This window comes from Mesoplodon bidens (genome assembly GCF_964165515.1).
Source record: "Mesoplodon bidens genome assembly, chromosome: 3".
In the NCBI taxonomy this organism is placed as follows: Eukaryota; Metazoa; Chordata; class Mammalia; order Artiodactyla; family Ziphiidae; genus Mesoplodon; species Mesoplodon bidens.
The window spans coordinates 156307171-156327803 of NC_138178.1; the positions used below are offsets into that span (position 1 = coordinate 156307171).

At 35.9% G+C, this 20633-nt stretch overlaps 1 protein-coding gene across 4 annotated transcripts in view; it reads right to left on the reverse strand.

Moving 5' to 3' along the window:
- The window catches only part of CEP128 (centrosomal protein 128), a 423783-nt gene that overhangs the window by 236795 nt on the left and 166355 nt on the right, over positions 1 to 20633 (reverse strand). For all 4 annotated transcript variants that reach the window (XM_081227258.1, XM_081227257.1, XM_081227259.1 and 1 more), the window contains 2 exons: positions 15132 to 15308; positions 10550 to 10609 (listed from right to left, as the gene is read on the reverse strand). In XM_081227258.1, the coding sequence (XP_081083384.1) occupies positions 10550 to 10609; positions 15132 to 15308 (237 nt within the window). The remainder of the gene's footprint in view (positions 1 to 10549; positions 10610 to 15131; positions 15309 to 20633) is intronic.

Genomic DNA, 20633 nt, shown 5'->3' on the forward strand with positions numbered 1-20633 from the left:
GGATGTGAACTTCCAATTATGACTACAGAAATTTAATTAAGTCTGCTTCATTTCCCAATATCCACCTTGAAATACTATTGCAAACAGAAAAAGAGAAAAAAACTTCCATAGCACAGAAAACATGGTCAATTCTGCCAGATTAAAGGAGCACTTTCTACTATAACATTCCACTAATACATTTAGGAAGAAAACACGGTGAGGGTGAGGGATATACCATCATCCCCATCTAACCACAATATGAGAGACAAGGATGTGAATTGGACTGTTGTTTAGAAAGCATACTCTCTATATAGAATGGAGCAGATATGGGAGGCTGGAAGTCAGGAGGCTGTTACAATATTCCAAACAAGTGAAAATGGTAAGGGTTGAGCCAAAATGTATGTATTTGGACTTAAATGTGAGGGGGGTAAGGAAGAAAAAGGAATCAGTATTGATGGTCAATTTTTAGCTTAAACTGAAACAGGAAACCTAGAAGAAGCAATGATTTAGGGGTTAAGAAGTTAACATTAGGATGAAACATATAGAAGTTGTTAGGAACAAAAGATACAGAAGCACAGATGACTAATTGGATATCCAATTATATATATAGCTCTAAAGCTCAAGAGATATGGTCAAGAGATACAAACTAAAGAATCAACAGCCTAAAGGAAGTCAACGGCATAGGAAGAGATAAAATAGCTCATAAAGAATATCTACAGGGCTTCCCTGGTGGTGCAGTGGTTGAGAATCTGCCTGCCAATGTAGGGGACGCGGGTTCGAGCCCTGGTCTGGGAGGATCCCACATGCCACGGAGCAAATGGGCCCGTGAGCCACAACTACTGAGCCTGCGCGTCTGGAGCCTGTGCTCCGCAACGAGAGCCCCGCGCACCGCGATGAAGAGTGGCCCCCGCTTGCCGCCAACTAGAGAAAGCCCTCACACAGAAACGAAGACCCAACACAGCCAATAATAAATAAATAAATAAATAAATAAATTTATATATAAAAAAAAGAATATCTACAGAGAAAATAGAAGAGGGTTTAGAAGAGATAAACACAAGAGAATTTCAAAATAAAATGGAGATGTAGATAGAAAGTTGGGAGGAAAATACAAGAGTCTGGGGCGATAGAACCCCAAAGGAAGAAAATACTACAACAAGGTGGATATCCTCAATGTCAAAGACTCAAAAGGAAGGGACAGGTATATCTAAAAATATACATTTTTGTCAAAAATAACTGCAGCTCAGCCCATTAGACCAAAATAGGACTGAAAGCATGAACACCAAACTGTTTATGGTGATTATGCCTTTATACCTACAAAAGATGAGTGTAAATATCGAAATTTTATTCTCAATACTGCTATATTTGTTACTGTTTATTTCTCCATTTAGCTATGTTAGTTTTTCTTTTAAATATTTAGGTGCTCCAACATTGGGCACATATCTACAATTGTTCTCTCTTCTTGTATTGATTCCTTTATAATGACCTTCTTTGCCTCTTTTTTTTTTTTTTTTTTTTTTTTTCTTTTTGCGGTATGCGGGCCTCTCACTCTTGTGGCCTCTCCCGTTGCGGAGCACAGGCTCCGGATGCGCAGGCCCAGCGGCCATGGCTCACGGGCCCAGCCGCTCCGCGGCATATGGGATCCTCCCAGACCGGGGCACGAACCCGTATCCCCTGCATCGGCAGGGGGACTCTCAACCACTGCGCCACCAGGGAGGCCCTCTTTGCCTCTTTTTATCATTTTTTGTTTACAGTCTATTTTGTCTGATATAACTAGAGCTACCTCTGCTTTTTTCGTTTTCTCTTTTTTTGGGGGGTGGGGGGTGGGTTACCATTTGCCTGAAATGTCTTTTTCCATCCCTTCACTTTCAATCTATGTGTACCTTTAAGGCTAAAGTAAGTCTTTAATAGGCAGCATATTGTTGGATCTTGTTTTTTCCTATCCATTTGGCTATTCTATGTCTTTTAATTAGAGAATTTAATCCATTTACATTTAAAGTAATTATTGATAGGTAAGGGCTTACTATTGTCATTTTGTTCATTGTTTCCTGGATGTTTTGTAGGTTCCTTGTTCTTTGATTCTTATTCTGCTGTCTTTTTTGTGTGTGTTTTGTTGTCTTCTGGTATCAATATGCTTTGACTTCTTTATCATGTTTTTTTATGTAATTATTATAGGATTTCCCCTTGTGGTTACCATGAGGCTCACATAAAATATCTTAAATGTGTATCACCCTATTTTCAACTGGTAACAACTTAACTTCAGTAGAATTCATAAACTTTACACTTTTACTTCTCTTCCCTCTCACATTTTAGGTTATTGCTGTTACAATTTACATTTTTCAAAAAAATTCTTTAACTAAGATTGTATGGCTATATGTGTGTGTGTTAAGTTAGTTACAATCTCCAAAATGAGAATGTATTCAATGCACTAAATAATAAAAATTATTCTAGACAATTATTCAGTAATTTTGATACAGGTCAGTTAGAAAATGATTCTAAAACATTACTACTTAAGTCATTAATTTATTAATTGATATTAACTAGTCAAAATAAGGAAAAGCCTATGCTATCACTGCTTCTATATTAAAACTACAATCTGAATCTGTAGACCACACCTTCTATTAACCTCATCAATCTTTGCCAATTCCTCAAGAAAAATAAATAAAATGAAAAGCCCCGGTGACTATCATATTATTATTGTTATGATGCAAGGAAACAAGGGAAAGGTTAGATGTATAGTTTCTGGAAAAGATATATTTTCAACAAAGTCTTTTTGCTGTTTATTTGGCACCTCAAACACACACACATCTTTATTCTTGTATGTTAAAGAATTTAATATAATAAACCCTCAACACATTTTTCAAGAATTTTATAATATTCTTCGATTAAAATCTCCTAGGCAGTTTCCAAAACAACCAACATACGCGCATGTGCACACACATCCACATGCACATTACAGCTAGTTTTGCACATCGTGAGGCCCTGACACACGTAATTAAATGAACAATTAGATGCTGTTAATTTTTTTGGGAAAGACGTAGCACCTTGCATCTAAGTAATAAAATAGAAAAAGAGAATGGTATCTTGAAAACAGAAAAAAATCCAAAGTTCTTTTAGTTTTAATATATTAAGAAAGCTTAATTAATATTCAAAAGTAACACATTTAGGACCTGAACACTATCAATTTGAATTATAAAAAATACAATCACAAAGAAGAAGGGCTGAAAGGATGTACATACAAAAGCCCTGATAACACTATGCCATGTAGGCATGGTCCTAAACAGCAGCTTTCAGATGCCAATCCCCTCAGGATTAGTCTAAGATCAGATAATTAATATTATCACAGATGGCTAGGTATTAGAATATAAATTGATGTATTAGTATGTTGGAGACAATTAAATGAAATAACCTTGACATACAGAAGAAATACATACATGCAAGATGAAATCTGAAACAGATTAACCAGAAGGAATGCACTTAAAAAAATCAAATATGGATTGATAAAAGGTATGAGGTTCACAGTTGACCATAAAAATCCTTGTGAGGAAAGAGTAAAAGGAGTCAGATTATTCAACCTCTTATTTACAGGAAGACCAACAAGTTCTAGGACCAAGTCGCTATTAGATAATATTATCGGAGTTAATTTCATTGGTTTACATCAGAGACATCAAATGTACATGCTAAAGGTGCCACATAGGAAACATCTGTAAAGGTACATAGAAAATATGTTCTCTTTTGTTTTTCTTGAAAAGTTCAATTCAGGCTACTATGTTACTATTTACCATTTTGAACCATGAATGGATACAAGAGATAAATCCACTTCTCTTCAATCGACTTCCAAAAAAATAATGTGCAAGCCTAAAGATAAAATCAAGTAATACTTTTCTTCCATATTGGGAGTCAACAGAAAATGATGGTGATTATGTCAAACGATAGCTAACTATATTAAGAAAGCTTAATGAACAGTCAAAAGTAACACATTTATGACCTGAACATTATCAGTTTCGACTATAAAAATGCAACCACAAAAAAGGGCAAGAAGGGCACCACATCTAATGTGGTGTCATGTCCATGGTTCTTCTTAACTCTGTTTTCTACCACAACGGAATGAAACCCTAGCGTTATCAGATCCTCTGATATCTCAAAAGGAAAACAATTTCATGTTGTAATAATGCACTTAATTGATTTTTTTTAAAATGTTCATTACCAAATCAATTTTTTTTAACTCATGTGGTCCAAACAAAATGAGTCCCTGGGGATCACCAGCTTCAATCATCCGTTTAATCTGTTCTTTCCCAATGATTTAATGGCAAATTTAGAAAATACCTTCACATTTCTTTTTCATAATACTTTCCTACTTATTCCATCCCAGTCTTTGGTCCGTGTTCACTACCATTGCTAAGAGATGATAATAAAAAAACAATTCTGTTTTGTCATAACAATAATCCTACTGGTTCTGATAAAAACAAAACAATAACAAAAAATTATTTGCAACAAAGGATTAATCAGGTTTGATCTGTGTTATGGACTGAATTACATCCCTCTCAAAATCATATGTTAAAGCCCTAACTCTCAGTGTGACTGAATTTGGACACAGGGCCTTTAGGGAAGTAATTAACATTAAATGAGGCCATAAGGGTAGGGCCCTAACCCTATAGGGTTAGTGTCCTTATAAGAAGAGACACTCTCTGACTCCTAACCTTCAACTCCTCCAACCATAGCACCAGCCCCCACATGAGAGGTGGCCGTCTACAAGGCAAGGAGAAGTCTCATCAGAAACCAACCCTGGCAACGTGATCTTTGACTTCTAGGCTCCAGAGCTGTGAGAAAATAAATACCTGTTGTTTAAGCTACCCAGTTTTGTTATGGCAGCCCTAGCAAACTAATACAGTATGACCTATGGCTCCAGTTATTTCCCATTGAGCCTTTATTCCATTGCCATACAAAATTAAAAATAGGTCATAGTTAGATGCTTGATATGAATTGAATAAGTATGCAGAATATATTATTAATCCTATGAAACAAATTAACTTATGGAAATTTAATCAACCAATAATCAATTAAGAGAATCAGAGTCTGTTAGAGAAACACCCGTTATCTATCATTCATTAAGTATCTTGGAGAAACAGCTTGGAACACAGTACAGGAATAACTTTACCAATTCCAAACAATAATTAGCTGACAAGGTTATTAATCACAGTGCAAACACCATTCTATTAACCACTCACAAGAGCATCTTACAGATTACATAATAGGCTCATTATTTTAACTACATCAACAAGTATTGCTAAGTAAACCAAAATAGGGAAAGAATTTCTAAATAAGGTAGCTTTTTACCTTCTTAGTTGACAGCTTGCAACTAGGTGGGGATATTCTGAAGTATCTAGTAAAACAATCAAAATGATCTTTTTAATCTGTAAGAATCCTCTAATGAGATTCACTGGAATAATATACCGAAAGTCACTAAGGAGTGACTCAAAGCTAAAAACCAAGGAAAACAGAAAATTCCAATAAAAGATTATAGTTGATAGAGTTAGCAATAATATCAGGAACCATAATTTTGCTGCTTTTAACTACAATGCTTCCTTCACCAAAACTCTAAAAACAATTTTGAGACAAAATGCTTATGTAAGAACCGGAGATAAAGAGGATGGCAATTTTTAAAAATGTGCTAGATCACCAAAACAAGAATTAAACCAGAACTGCAAAATTCAAATCTAAATCAACCTCAAAATATAATTCTTTAAATAATACTTTCTCCACTTTTCTGCTTGGTTTGAAAATAATCTGGAAGAAATATACCCATAATCATAGTACATATTAAACGATACAAAATGCTTCCTCCAATTAAGCTGAGTGTGTTCCCTGTATACTACCTAAGGATATTTCCACCACGTGAATGAATATACCTGAGTATTTGTATCACATTTTGAGGTCTACACTGGAACGATAAAATACTAGATGGTCATTTGCATTCTTCAACAAGAATTAAATACAGTAGGTCTAACACTTCTCACACAATAACTGTTTTTAAAAAATCCACATCACTAAAAAGACAATATTCATAAATGTAAGGTTTATATTCAAGTGTAGGTCACACAATCAGTAGAAAAAAACAATGGCACAGAGTTCAGAGATCCAGGTTCCCAAACCCTTCTCAGAAACTAGTTTTATGTCCTTAGATAAAACTCAAAACTCCCAGGATCCGTTTCTCATCTACAAAATGAGAAAGTCAAACTTCACAATCTCTAACGCTGCTTCAGTTATAATATTTCAAAAACAGTAGGGAAAAGCAAATGCTTGTCAACGCGTGAAACATGTTATATTGATACTATAAAAAGTGTGACTCTTTGGGATGATACCAAATAGGATAATATAGGAAAATCCCCAAATAACTTGGAAGTATATTTCTTATTTATATAATCTTAAAATTTACAGTACTGATCAAAGAAAACCAATATGTGAGAACTGACATATTTACTGAAATCTAATCTGCTTGCTATTTATTCATTGGTGATACTTAAGCTGAGGAGGTAACCTGAGTAGGAAAATGCAGCAAGCCTAATTACTCTCTAAAAAAAAAAATATTTATTGAGCATGTAGCCAAGCCTGTGGTAAGCACTAAAGATGCAATAGGAACAGGATAGACACAGGTCTCCCCTCCTAATGCTTACAGATTAAAGAAAGAGGAGAAGAGTAAATGGGAGTTTCAATACAGTGGGATAAAGGCCAAGAAGGAAAAGATCTTTAGAGCCAAAGAAGCATATAAATTCTCCTAAGATACACCTTTATGCATCTTAAGAGTGTAATTAATGCCAGACTCCCAGAATTAAATGTGCTCTCTAAACAAAAGAGTACTGAGCCTCCTGCATTGTGCTGAAGAGCAGTTGACATCAGCTTTTTTATTCACTATCATAAAATGATAAGTTAAGATCTGGGATCAAGAGTGATGCTTGTTCGTATTGTGGTTCCATCCTGAAAGTGAATGCCTGATGGCTCTAGATTTGATGATTTGTGCCTACTTTCTCACTGCAAGTGTCTTTGCTACTTCTCATTTCTCTCCATGATTTGAACCTAAACTCTGCTCTATGCCTTTGTCCCTGCTTCTCTTTAGGCATTCCTGTCCAAATGGAACTTTCTGGATATCAATCCCTGTGGTGGAAACTCTTCCAATACTTCTGCTAGCTTGCCTACCTAGGACCCTGCATGTCTGTCTATTCCAATACTAACCTTTGACTGTAGTCTTCTAGTTTAAATGGAAAATCCTGGACACCTCCTCCTCCATCAGCCTCTGACATAACATTAAACATCACTTGCATATTGTCACCAAAATGTTTCTTCAGTCTGTCCCTTCCTCTGAATCTCTACAATTTCCTAAATTCAAACTTTCACCCTACCTCCACCAGAGTCCTGGGTCTCACTCGAAGACCTCTTAACTGGTGTTCCTGCCTTTGGGCTTCCCACCTCTAATCTACCTTTCACATCACTATCAGAGTGATGCTTCTAAACTATGAATACAAACATTTCACTCTCCTGTTCAAAACTCCTTCATGATTCCCCACTAAATGCAGAGCTGACCCAACCTTTGAAAATGGCATACGATGCTCTTCTTGATGGATCTAATCTCTCCCTCCTTCTGGAGCCTCATCCCTGACATTCCCTGACTCACATTTCCATACTGTATGTAGTATTGCCAAATCACTTGGGGTTCCTTTTGCATTTATCACACTGTTTCTCTTCCAGGCCATTTCTACAATTGTTTACTCTGTATGCATGTTCTTTCCTCTTTACCTGGCTGGCTTCAAGATTTAACTGCGACATCAGCCTCCAAGGCAGCTTTTACATACCTCTGTTACAGCTCTTACATATAATGTTGAAATTATCTACACAGTGTCGACTTTTCTAGAGGAAACATGTTCCTCAAGAGGAAGGATCATTTCTTAATTCATTCGTTATATCCACAGCATGTAATATAACATTGGGGCATAGTAGCTACTTAGAAAATTCTCTGCTAAACTGAATAAAATTTGGCCTCTACATGCCTTGTCAGGATTTATGACAAACACAAATCCTTTATCTATGGGAACTCTTGCATAATTTAATGACCACCTCAATCCTCTTCCTCCCTTCAGTGTATTATTCTTACCCTTCATTGGTCATTTTATCTATGAACCTGGTCCAACTTTTAGTTGGGCTTCATGTTTATGTTATGTCACCAATGCCAACCAAGCAACAGTGACACAATTCCCACCCAGTCCCTTAGTTCTTCTAGAATTAACACTAAAAGAAATTCATTTGGCAGATTTATGAAAACAATTACCAAATGCAATCAGAGGTCCTTCTAATACAGCAAGATGTCAGCATGGTCTAGCTGAATAGCAATTCTACTTTCCATATAGTTTTTGTCCTTTGATGTCAGATCTTATCTTCAATACTTATAGAGCTGTCCAGTCATAGTTCACGGGAATTACAGTATTGCAGCCCATGAATAACCTAAGCCATCTTTCTAGTAAATAGAGTCAATTCCTCCTTAGTCAGTTGGTCAGCGTAGTATTGCTTATCATGACCCTTTTACACTGTAGAGGAACAGTTGCCTCATGCAGTATTAAAACTTGTCTGATTGGAAGTTCAATCCCATTAAATGATAAGGGAAAACGGCTCACTCGCTCCCAAATTAAAGAGCTATGATTAAGAGTCATCTCTGGCTCTCATAGTTTAACTGAACAACAGCAGTGAAAGCTTTCTGTTCAGAAATGATAAAGATTTTAACTTGAAAGAAAATTCCAAGTACATTGCTCTGTTGTCAGAATTGTGGAGTTGGGAAAAAAAGAGAAATGCTTTGTTAATGTACAACAAGCTTCTAGCTAAAAAATTCTGAGACAGCAAAACATGTCTATTCTAAATTTACTATACAGGTAGCATAAATACAAGTTTGCATTTGGTTCTATCAAAAATGGTTAGGTATGCATAGGATCACTGTATTTAAAGTAGGAGAGAAAATTTTATAAGGCTGAGTAAATTTCAATGTTCAATCATAATACTGTTAGTTTCTTATTAAGAATTTTTTTTAAAGAGGCTTTTCTAATGAATATCTGGTATTTTCAAAAGTGAACTCTGTCTTTGCACCACCTCCCACCTGTACCTTACTCACAAATCTCAGGGCCTTATCTGTGTTGACTCAAATATTCAGCTCCTTGCCACTGGTATACTTAGCCAATTAGAGTACTTCTACATATTTTGTGTATGACTAAGTTTAAACATTGTATTTTTGCAGAAGCCTTCTGTGACATGCTGGCAGTGTCATACTCTCCCATCCTCCCAACATGAACACTATAGTTCTTCCTTTTTCTGTGTTCCTTTGTCAATGTTTACATATTTCTATAACAATGTAAAACACTTTAAGGATTTCTAAAATTTGTTTACATCTACATTTTCCCTATTAACTTTCACAGCTTGCTAACACTTACTTAACATCCCCAATGTCTGTATACAAAAAAGTAATCAATCAACAAATCTTGACTGAATGAACAAAGACTTTAAATGGTAATACAAATAATAATAAGAATGTTAATTGTGAATCTGACATGGCATGTAATACATTTTCCTACTCTTTATATGGCACTGAGAAAGTCATATACCTTCTCAGAAACCTCACTTTGCTCATATTTTTAAATAAGGATATTGTACAAACTTAATGGTTCTTTCTTGCAACAAAATCCTAAGTTGGGCCACAATTGGTGAGGTTTATAGTACAGTTGGTTTTCTTATAGAATTTAAATGTGATGGAAGATTTTAGTAACTTAAAGCTGAAAAAAACTATTCTAAAAAGGAATGCAAGTGCTTAAGCATTGATAATTGAATAAACAGGTATCAACATCTTATATGGTCATAACTCTCTATATATTTAAATTAGTGAATTTCCAAGTTGATTTGATCTATGAAGATAGCTGATAACTATCCCACAGTGTAGAAGAATCTTTTTTGCTAAAATGAGCAAATTGCTCAATTTATTTATTTTTGGTTACCTTCCACTAAATTTAAATCATATGCCAAAGAATCATGAAGCAGTAAAGTTATCTTCAGAACACAAAGTTTACCCCTCCCATTTTGTAAATGAGAAAACAAGACACCCAGAGAGATGAATGATTTGCTTGAGCCACAGAGAGATTTGGCAGGCTTTGAGCTAACCCTCCAGAATCAGAATATAAGTATATATGTGTAAATGAAGGTTGGTTACAGTTGCCCTGACCTTTGTGCACCTCCAGAGACAAGGTCTATCCCAAGGAAAAGGCAGAGGAATTTGTCTCTCCGACAGTCTAATTTTGATATTTCAACAGTTTTACTTACTGTCATTTATTCTCTCATTCCATGCCTATATATTTAAGCTAATTTTTAAATGTTAAACTAAAAGAACATGGAAGTTTCTGGAATGCATTACAATGAGATCTTTCCCAGCAATGAAGTATTATGCTTTCATATGCTCAGTTATATGTCAAAATATATGACTAGCCCAAATAGGATGTCTTGAAGGTCATAAAAATTATGAAAACTTTAGGATTCAAAGATTAATTACCTTGCTTTCTGCTAACCAGCGATGTGGGTCATAATTAATAACAGGACCAGATGAAAAAACCTACAAAAAAGAGGAAACCGTCTATTAGAAGTCGATTTTTCTCTGAAGTGAACTTACATAAATGAAAATTCTTCACCATTACATCCAAAAGTTTAGTCTCTAAACATGGGTTTAAAAAGAAGAAAATTCATACCAAGTATGAAACCAATTCCAAACCATTATTTATTTAACATGCCTATTTATGTAAGCATGTATATATGTATCCATGTATGTATGTATTGACAGTAAATATTTAGCTCAGAGAGACATGAATCACCTTTCAAGTGCTATTACTGCTTGAATCACTGAGTCTGATTCCATGGAGTTCTGCATGGCAAGCAGTCTCATTTAAACCAATTTATTTCATTTGTGTTTGTTTCTTTTCCTCAGTTTTGTTCCAGGTAATGTATTTCACAGTGAGTTAGATGTAATTACATAGCAACCTAATTCTTTGTCTCATTTTTCCTTCTTTAATTTTATACTATGCGGGCCATTTTGTCTCATTAATGGTTGTGCAGAACTGACAGAACCTAATCAATATGACTTCATACCAACATCGCTTTGTAATTCATGATGGTAACAAAATTCTACAATAAATAGGTTGTCTACACCAGCTGCTCTGATTTCCTTCACACCAACTCATTTATAAAATCCCTTGTCCTCTGGTTCTGCCTTATTACTGATAAAACTACACTCAAAGGTTGTCAATGACTTCCTAATTTTAAACACAAGTTTTTCTCAATGCCTTCCTTCTTTGAACTCTGTGCTACCTATGATATTTTTGCATCACTTTTTCCTAGAAATTTTCTGCTTAAAAATATCTTATCCCTTTGCAGGAGATGTCTATTCCTATTCTCAAATACTTCTATACTTCTTAATGTGTGTGCACATCATTCCCCTAAGGAATATCATTAGGTAATTCATTTAGACATATGATGAATGCATAATGAGTGCTGACCATGTGTCATATACAAGAGTGTTATATTCTTATATCCAACCTTTCCCTCATCCATGTTTCTGATTATCTAAATCTCACTCAACTCTTGTGCCTTGCCTGCCTTTTCAGTGAGATTTCCCTTAATCACTCTAGTCCATAGTGTTTTCTTCCTCTTCTACCTCTGTACCATGTTGAATATTTGTAAAAATCAATTTGTCATTGATTATGATGTTTTTATTATTCTTTTTCATTGATCTATGTCATAGTCTCAAGTCTTCAGTGACCTAACGTATAGTGCTCAAGATTAAAGATCAAAATAATTTGAGATAAGTACAATGTTCATATTTTGTGACTTGCTTTACAAATTTATATATAGTTTAGTGTTTAACAACAGTCACTCAATCACTTATAAGTGGTGTGACTTAATTCCTCTAAGCTGTAGGTTACCATCTGTAAAGTGAGTAAACTACCTCCTCAGGCCAAGGTATAAATTAAATAAAATGGGTGTTAGCATGGTGTCAGGCATACAGAACACCATTATCACTACTAACTGCATATCAAGATGTAAGCATCAATAAATACACTTCAAAGTATATGACAAGAGCACTGTAAGAGGCATTTGTCATAAAAAGATTAGAGAAACAGAAAGCATATAATGGTAATATGAGTATACTACAAAAAAAGCTCTACATAATAATGACAGCAATCTTTAGTTGAGTATCTACTAAGTGCAAGATACTTCACACTATGATGTGCACCTTCTATATCTATGTTTACTTTACCTTCATAATAACCCAACATATAAATGGGACATGAATTCTTAGAGAGAATAGAGATCACATAACTCATCCAAGGTCATATATTAACAATCTGAACCCACATCTGTCTTGGGCCAAAGCCTACCCTCTTCATGCTCCACAAACAAATGCTAAAACCAAGTGTTAGGGGAAAAGCTCTGGAATTATCAAAGATTGGTCAATGAAAATATTGTATCTTTAATTCAGACACTTTTCTAACTGCTTCATAATAGTGGTGGTTTATTAAGCGTCTAACCATAGGTTTTCAATCATTGCATGCATTTACTAATGTGGAATAAGTAATAAATATGGTACTGAAAAAAGAAAATATAATTAGAAATAATGCCAATATTCCCAAAGACTTTTCTCAGACTCATTTGCTGCATATCTATTATGCAATCCATTCCATAGGCGGTCACTTTCTACATAAAATGGCTGAACATTTAATGAGCAATATTTCAAAAATGAACAAATGACCAGGAATAATTGGAATTATTCCATTTTTGAAAACATTTTACAAGGACCACCGATCTCCCCTATATTTCTGAACTATAAAGCAAAGAATCAATTTTATTTTAATAAACACCTTGGTGATTTCTGTGAGGTGAGAGCAAGTGTTATGTTCTTGAATATTCCTTTTTTTCAATTTTATAGGAATGAAACAACACAAGTTATTAATGGAAAGAGACCCACAATGAAAAAAAAGAATTCTTAAAAAATATTAATCGAATTTCCATTCTTTTAGATTTACTTTCCACCCATCACTAAGATTGAATTAGTATTTATCTAGGGGAAGAGGTGTAAAGACGTATTACCACAGTCACTGCATTCTTGAAAGCCTATTAAAGAATAGGGTACTTTTCAGAATATTGGAAGGATAATTTGAACCTCATAAAGAAATAAAATATTTAAGCCATCTGCTATCTGCACACTATGTTTTAGCCTGTAATTGGCCATAACAAGGTTTATATATCTTATAACACAATCCAAATGTTTCCATTTTTACATCACTACTTGACTGAAAACAAGCCATCCTGACACAAATTCTTAAATACAGAATAAATACTGCATTTTTAACCTGTGCATCTTTGTGATTAAATTAGGATTTCAAGGCTTTAAATATATGTAAACAAGACAAGTCCTAAATAAAGCCTCATTCGACAGGGAAAAGAATAAACCAGCATTATAACAGGACTGAAAGTTGGTTTTCCCCTAAAGCCAATTACTTCTCATACTTGGCTCACAGTCCTCTCAAATTGACGTCTGAGCTTTTTAAAAAATGTATATAAAAATATATATTGTAGAAATTCCATCAACTCCACCAAATTCTACCAGTTGAAATATTTCTTTTAAAGTTGAATCCTAAGGCACAAGTGTAGAATTATCATTTGATTTTCTTTAAAACATTACTTAAGAAAAAAAAAAAAAAAGATGGGCAGGAAGAAAGGAACAGCAGGAAGAAAGAGGGGAAAGTACTTTAGGGAAGAGTATTTTTTTTAATTAATTAATTTATTTATTTAATTTTGGCTGAATTAAATCTTCGTTGCTGTGCGCGGGCTTTATCTAGTTGCCGCGAGCCGGGGCTACTCTTCGTTGTGGTGCATGGGCTTCTTACTGCGGTGGCTTCTCTTATTGCAGAGCACGTGCTCTAGGTGCGCAGGCTTCAGCAGTTGTGTCTCGCAGGCTCTAGAGCACAGGCTCAGTAGTTGTGGCACACGGGCTTAGCTGCTCCGCGGCATGTGGGATCCTCCCGGACCAGGGATCAAACCCGCATCCCCTGCACTGGCAGGAGGATTCTTAACCACTGTGCCACCAGGAAAGTCCAAGGGAAGAATATTTTATATGAGAAAAAAGATGAATGACAAAATAATAAGAAACATCTGAAGAGGTTTAAAAAAACCTTTATGCATAACACCATAACTCGAGTGCTGTCATATCATCAGATGAAATAAATACGGGGTAAACGATGGGCTAAATTATAATGTATTATGCTTATACCATATTAAAGCACTGCAATGCTCTTTGTATGTAACACAGCAGTACTAGAACCTAGAGTCAAAAGAGGTGCTTACCTTCAAGGAATTAAGAACTTCCACGATTAACATGTTTTTATTTATCATTTCACTAGGACTACACATTGAGTAGCAATAATCCATTTTAAAGACAGGAAAACGAAAGTAAATGTAATTTTTTTAAATAGGAAAGGCAAATAGCATAGTAGTTACTTGTTTAAGCTCCACAGTTGGACACCCGAGGTTTGAAGTCCTAGTTCTAGCTTTTGACTAGATATGTGGCCAGGGGTAAGTTACTTAACCCTTCCAAGCCTTGCTTTCCCTTGTCTAAAATGGATTTAATCTGAGTACCTAAAGGATAGGGTGGTTTCAGCAATTAAGGGAGAGAATGCGTACACTGTACTTACTTACACGGTATCTGTAATATAACTAGTACTCAAAAGATGTTAGCCAGTAATATACTAACAACAACAAAAATGACCAGTGATAATAAAAAATTCAAAATCCAGGCTTCTTCACTCGAAGGATTTTGTTTTAGTCAGAACTGCTGCTTCCCTTGTAAGACATTTTCTTTTACAGAGTGAGATACAGGCAATTCAGTGGAATAACAGCATACTACCTCTTACCTTGAATGTGCAATAGATAAAACAGCTCATTCTAAAAAATGCAAGATATTATTTTGTTTCATAAAACTCTCTGGAATAAAAATGTGACTACCATGTAACCATGCATTGAAATCTTCTTATAATTATATATTAGGAAACTAACTGAAAGGCACAATGAGAACTCATAATTACTTTCAATTTCTCCATTGAGTCCCTGGAGAAGGTTTTACAAGCTGCATCAATTTCCTTTCCTATCACACCAAGAATGGATTCCTGTTCAGTCTCCAGACAAAGAAGTTGATCCTTGAGCTGCAATCTGGCCTCTTCCATCCTCCTTGAGTGTTCTTCTTCATTGTTTATATGTTTTTCCTAAGGCATTGGTAAGAAATAAAAACAGAAGTTAATTATTAACTGGAGACAAGAAACACATGTAGTATCTGTACAACCAACTCAAAGAAGCGCATTAGAAAACAGCTTTCAATAAATATTAGTAAAACACTAGAAAAGGCAAAATGTCAAATAAGACAGTGCTTCATTTCAGGAGAAAAAAAAAGTGTTACTACTACCTTTATCTCATTAAAACAGTTTTTAAAATGTCTAAGTTTTCAAATGCAGTCACACTGCATAAATGCTTTGAGTCATGAAAATTTGACAGAAGATGGAGGTACTTTTCAAGTAAGCAAATATACTTAATGAAAAGGGGTTTCTAAAGAACCCTTTAAGACAGGGGTCCCCAACCCCCAGGCCGCTACCGGTCCACGGCCTGTTAGAAACCGGGCTGCACAGCAGGAGGTGAGCGGCGGGCGAGTGAGCGAAGCTTCAAGTGCCGCTCCCCATCGCTCACATTACCACCGGAACCATTCCCCCTGCCCCACATCTTGCACGAAACCAGTCCCTGGTGCCAAAAAGGTTGGGGACCGCTGCTTTAAGAGATTACAAGGACTTGAGGGCCCCCCTAGACAAAACAATTCTCAGTCATTATGATTACACAATTTAATTCAAAATTTATTAGAGAAATTCAAGTGGTATCACACAAGGCTTGGAGGAAAATAACAGAATCACTAGAATTCTAAGTATAAACAGTGGACCAAAAAGACATGATGGCTGGCTAGTTATGCCTACATAGTAGGCTACATAGTAGCCTACTCATCTTTACCTACCCTAGTAAATACAACACAAGCAGGAAGATGATATGGCCAATAAACCAGCTTGAATTTAAAATAACAAAGAATTTTTCAATGAAAAGTAGTCATGAAAAGTGGAATGGCATTCGAGCAGAATAATCATACATGATATTTCCTTGCAATTCAACTTACTTTAAAAAATGAAAGAAACACCCTCTGCGCAAAAGAACAGTGTCCTTTCACAACCTGTCTTCAGCCGTTCTGGAACTGGCAGCTCAGCTTTGTAAACATAGGAGCTGGATTTTTTCTTTTTGGTACTCTGATTTGAGTCATGTTTCAGCAGTAGAGTACATTAAGCTCACAAGAGACAAATGTACACACTAGAATACCACTCAATTAACTATATTAGTTTACAGTGAGAACCATAACTGCCATATGGATCAGAATGTACGTATTGTTACGTACCTACCCACCTATACATCTTATCCTTCAAAGTTTATCCTTCAAGGCCCAGTCTCCTTTCTTTCCTGATCTCCCAATGCAGAATGTTTCCACAGTATATTATGTATCATGTAGTTTTTTTAAAAATTTACTAAGCTATAAGGTAATTATTTGGTCTTGCACCTGTCTGCCTTAATAAACTGATAATTTCAGGAGACCACAAAACATGTTTATAGTCATCTTTAAACTCCTCCACTTTGCTAAATAAGTGATTTAAACATTTTTTGCAGACAAATTCAATACAGTAAAGATCATTTCATCAACTACCATGCAGATCTATATATTCAAAGTCCACTGAAGTGTGCTAGGTTTCCTCTATACAAACATAGGCCTCCAAACAAACATAGGCCTGCTGTGTTCTCGCTGATGTAATATTAATAAAGAAAATACTCTATCAGGGGTTACTGACATACTTAGGGGATAACTGTTCATATTAGGGATTCGAAATCCACGCAATTCACGAGGATGTTCTAATTGATCTTTCTTTTCTCTCTTCCCTCACAGCCATCTTTCTTTTTCCACTGTCACTTTTCTGTGCTCTCTGTTACTTCCCTCATTAAAAAGAAGACAAAACTATTTCTACATTTTGATATTCTTAAGAATGCTGAAATCACTTTAACAAAGACTGAAAATTCCATTATCCACTTCACTATCCTCTGTGAGACAGCATACCATGTCCAATCTCCCTTTGAAGTGAAACTCACAGAGCTATAAACGCACATAAACCTTAGAGAGCAGTGGGTTCAACTGTCTGTTCTTTCAGGATCCCCTTCTTTGACATTTCTGACAGATGGTCAACCAACCCCTACCTACAGGACCAACTCAAGTTTCAAGGAAAAGAGTAATCGACAAAGCCGCAAAATCCTTCCATTAGTCTAAGTGCTATATTCAAAAATTAAAGTAAATAAATGAATCCTCCACCCCTACTAAATCTTCTGATGTTCCAGGCAAAGGTCCAGGTTCTTTTATTTAACTCGGTTTCAGACACTGTACCATACTGGTTCTCCATCCTTTCTGCATGTCCTTCAAGACCCTAAATCTAAGAGTTAAATAAGCTCTTCCATTCTGTACCTAAGCAACTGTAATTTGATTTCTTCACTCATTCTACAAATTTTTATGGAAGGCCTACTATGGCAATACACTCTTCTGGATGCTAGGGATAAAGTAAATGAGATAGATAAGGCTTTTGCTCTCACAGAGCCAACAAATTTCTCCTTGAAATTTCAACATGTTTGTCCCATTCTTCTGGCTTGAGAATATCAATTTAAACACTAATTGTGGCACCCAAAGAATTAGCTGTTTCTCCCACTTTCATGTTTCAGAAATAGCTCTACCAATGGAGCAAGCACAGCTAACTCTATGGGAGGAAGTTAAACTGGCTGACATTAATTCAATCAACCATCTCATTGGGGGCATATAGATTAATAAAAGCAGATGATAATATTTAGGAACTATTATGGCTATTCCCTGGTCTTCTAATGAAATCAGAGGGAGCAGTAATTCTACAGCAACATTAACAAAAAGCTACCATATTTCAAGAGAACCAGAAGTAAGACACAGTATTTCAGAGACTGTTTAGAAATATGGAAGACACAGATAGTCCAACTTCAATGTTTCAGCGTAAATGGACACAGATGCCTGGGTCTTGGGAATATAAGGAGTTTCTTTGCAGCAGGTAGGGGGGTGGGGATACATGAAGCTGACTATGACAGTCTATGTGATCCAAGAAAAGGGATATCAGTTCTAGATCATGACTGAGTTTGAGAAAGAACCTTAGAAAACAAGCCCAACCCTTAATTTTATGAAATGAGGCAACGAAAGTTCAGACAAAGCAACTTGACTGAAGTCAAAGAGCCAATAACCCATAAACTGAGTCCCAACTCCCTTACTAGTGCTCTCTACTGAAATGCTATAAAGGTTGAGTTCTTAAAACTGAAGCTTAGAAAGCCAATGTGAAAACTCAAAAAAGTTATCAGTAGGTGTTAGGGAAGGTAATAGTCTTGTTCAGGCTTCAGAGGCAATAGGCCTTTGACCAAACAAAGACCCTGAAGGGAGCTATGTGCCAAACTGCTGGACTATGCAGGTCAGCAGAAATGGCACTAGCAAGCCTGAAAACCAACAGATAAGGAAGGGAGTAAGTCAGGAAGCTTCCTGGACCTTGGGAATCTGGCCAGTTCAGCGGACATTCCGAGACTTAGGAATAGAGAGCAGAGCATTTCTGATAATAGCCAGAGCTGCATATTTGCTCATAAGCTGGTGATTATCAGCTGCAGCTTGGCGTTACTCCTTTGAGCAGTACTCTGAAGTCTCAGCCATGGGGTGGCCGCACTGCTCAGGACCTTCCAACTGGGGCTCCAGATCACTGTTCCAGGGATTTCCCAGCGCTGCTTGGATCTGGATGTAGGTGCTTCCCCAATTTGGTGATGTATATACATTTATTTCTTGCTATGTTGCTTGTCCTTATGCTGTAACACTGGGACTCCAGATTGCTGTTGCTTGGATCTGGATGTAGGTGCTTACCCAATTTGGTGATGTATGTACATGTCTCTCTCTATATACATATATTGCTTGTCCTCATACTGTAACTTACTAATATAATAAATTTCCTTATTTCTTGCTTATTAAAGTGTGGAGTGGTTATTTTACCGGTGAACCCTCTGAACCTGAAGCTGAAAGTAAGTCTTTGGGCAAAACAGTAGCTTATATGGGGGCTAATGTAGTCATAAAGTAGAAAGAATAACTCAAAAACAATTTCTGAATAAGCCTTATCACTACAAATGAAAATATATGACATACTGGCAAATTCAGAATAGACCACAAAAAAGGGGGAAAAAACCCATCAAGCATGAACAATATCCTAAACCTTTAGGGGCTACTGCTCTCCTCTATACTGGAGATGTACCTGTGTACACATAAAATCTGCTCTAGATTTTCGTTTAAAAGTATACCTAATACCACACTACACAAGGTATGGTTCCACTGTCAAGACAGTAAAGGTTTCATGAAGCTTCCACTTCAAGACAGGAAAGGCTTACATTGTTGACGTTTGTGTCTAAAGGAAACAAAAATCATACTACTTACAATGTCATCATACACACACACACGTGCATGCACACACACACACATACAGCTTAATCAATGAACCTGTAATTCAAAGGATAAGAAGTGCTCCTCTAATTAGAACATTCACTCTCCCAAAGGCTATAAAGATTACAAGGAGACACAATCTTAATGAAAATAGAACAACTTCAGTAAAAGTAGAGCATGTCCAAAATGTTATCTCCTTGGCAAAAGCTTATGAGATTCCTTCAATGTCTTTAGTATTCCAGAAAAGCCACTTTATTTCCAATACGGTTATTACATAAAATGAGAACAGTTCTTCACACACCTTAAGAGAAACATTATAGCAAATAAAGCACACTCACACCACTAAATAAATCATTAATTTACAAAGCTAATGTTTTTCCTTTACTGAAAACTAACTTGAATAAGTGTGCAATATTTCAGCCCCAAGGCCATCTAGAATACATGAGCAGGGGGTGGGAGAGAGAGAGAGTAAGCAGTAAGAGAGAAATCAAAGTTAAGGGCTGAAGTTAAAACTAATGCAATGTAATTCAAAGTTACTGGAAGCATGGCTTATTGAAACTATAGTCCTGCACACATCACCTAAAAAGTTTTGAGGAAGAATATTTCTGTAACTCAAGATAACTATCATGCCTAAGCCTTAAATCCAGGATACTAGCATTACAAGGCAAATTATGAAACTATCCTGAACAAAAATTGGATCTGTCTGGAAGCCATTTATCTGACTCTCTAAAGAAGGCTCACATTACTTCTGCCAACAGAGCTGACTCAGCTGCAAGGAAGCTAAGATACAATATGAAATGCCAACCAAGGCAGAAACTGCAGCATGACTAAAAGAGAAGGATCTACTATGGATATTATAGGAAATTTGAAAAGAGTTTAATCTGGAAAATTACTATACTGCAGTTCAAGCTGTCTGGCAAAACAGCCAACAAATAAATAAATAATGCATTAATTGCTGTCACATGTAACTACTTTTTTCAAA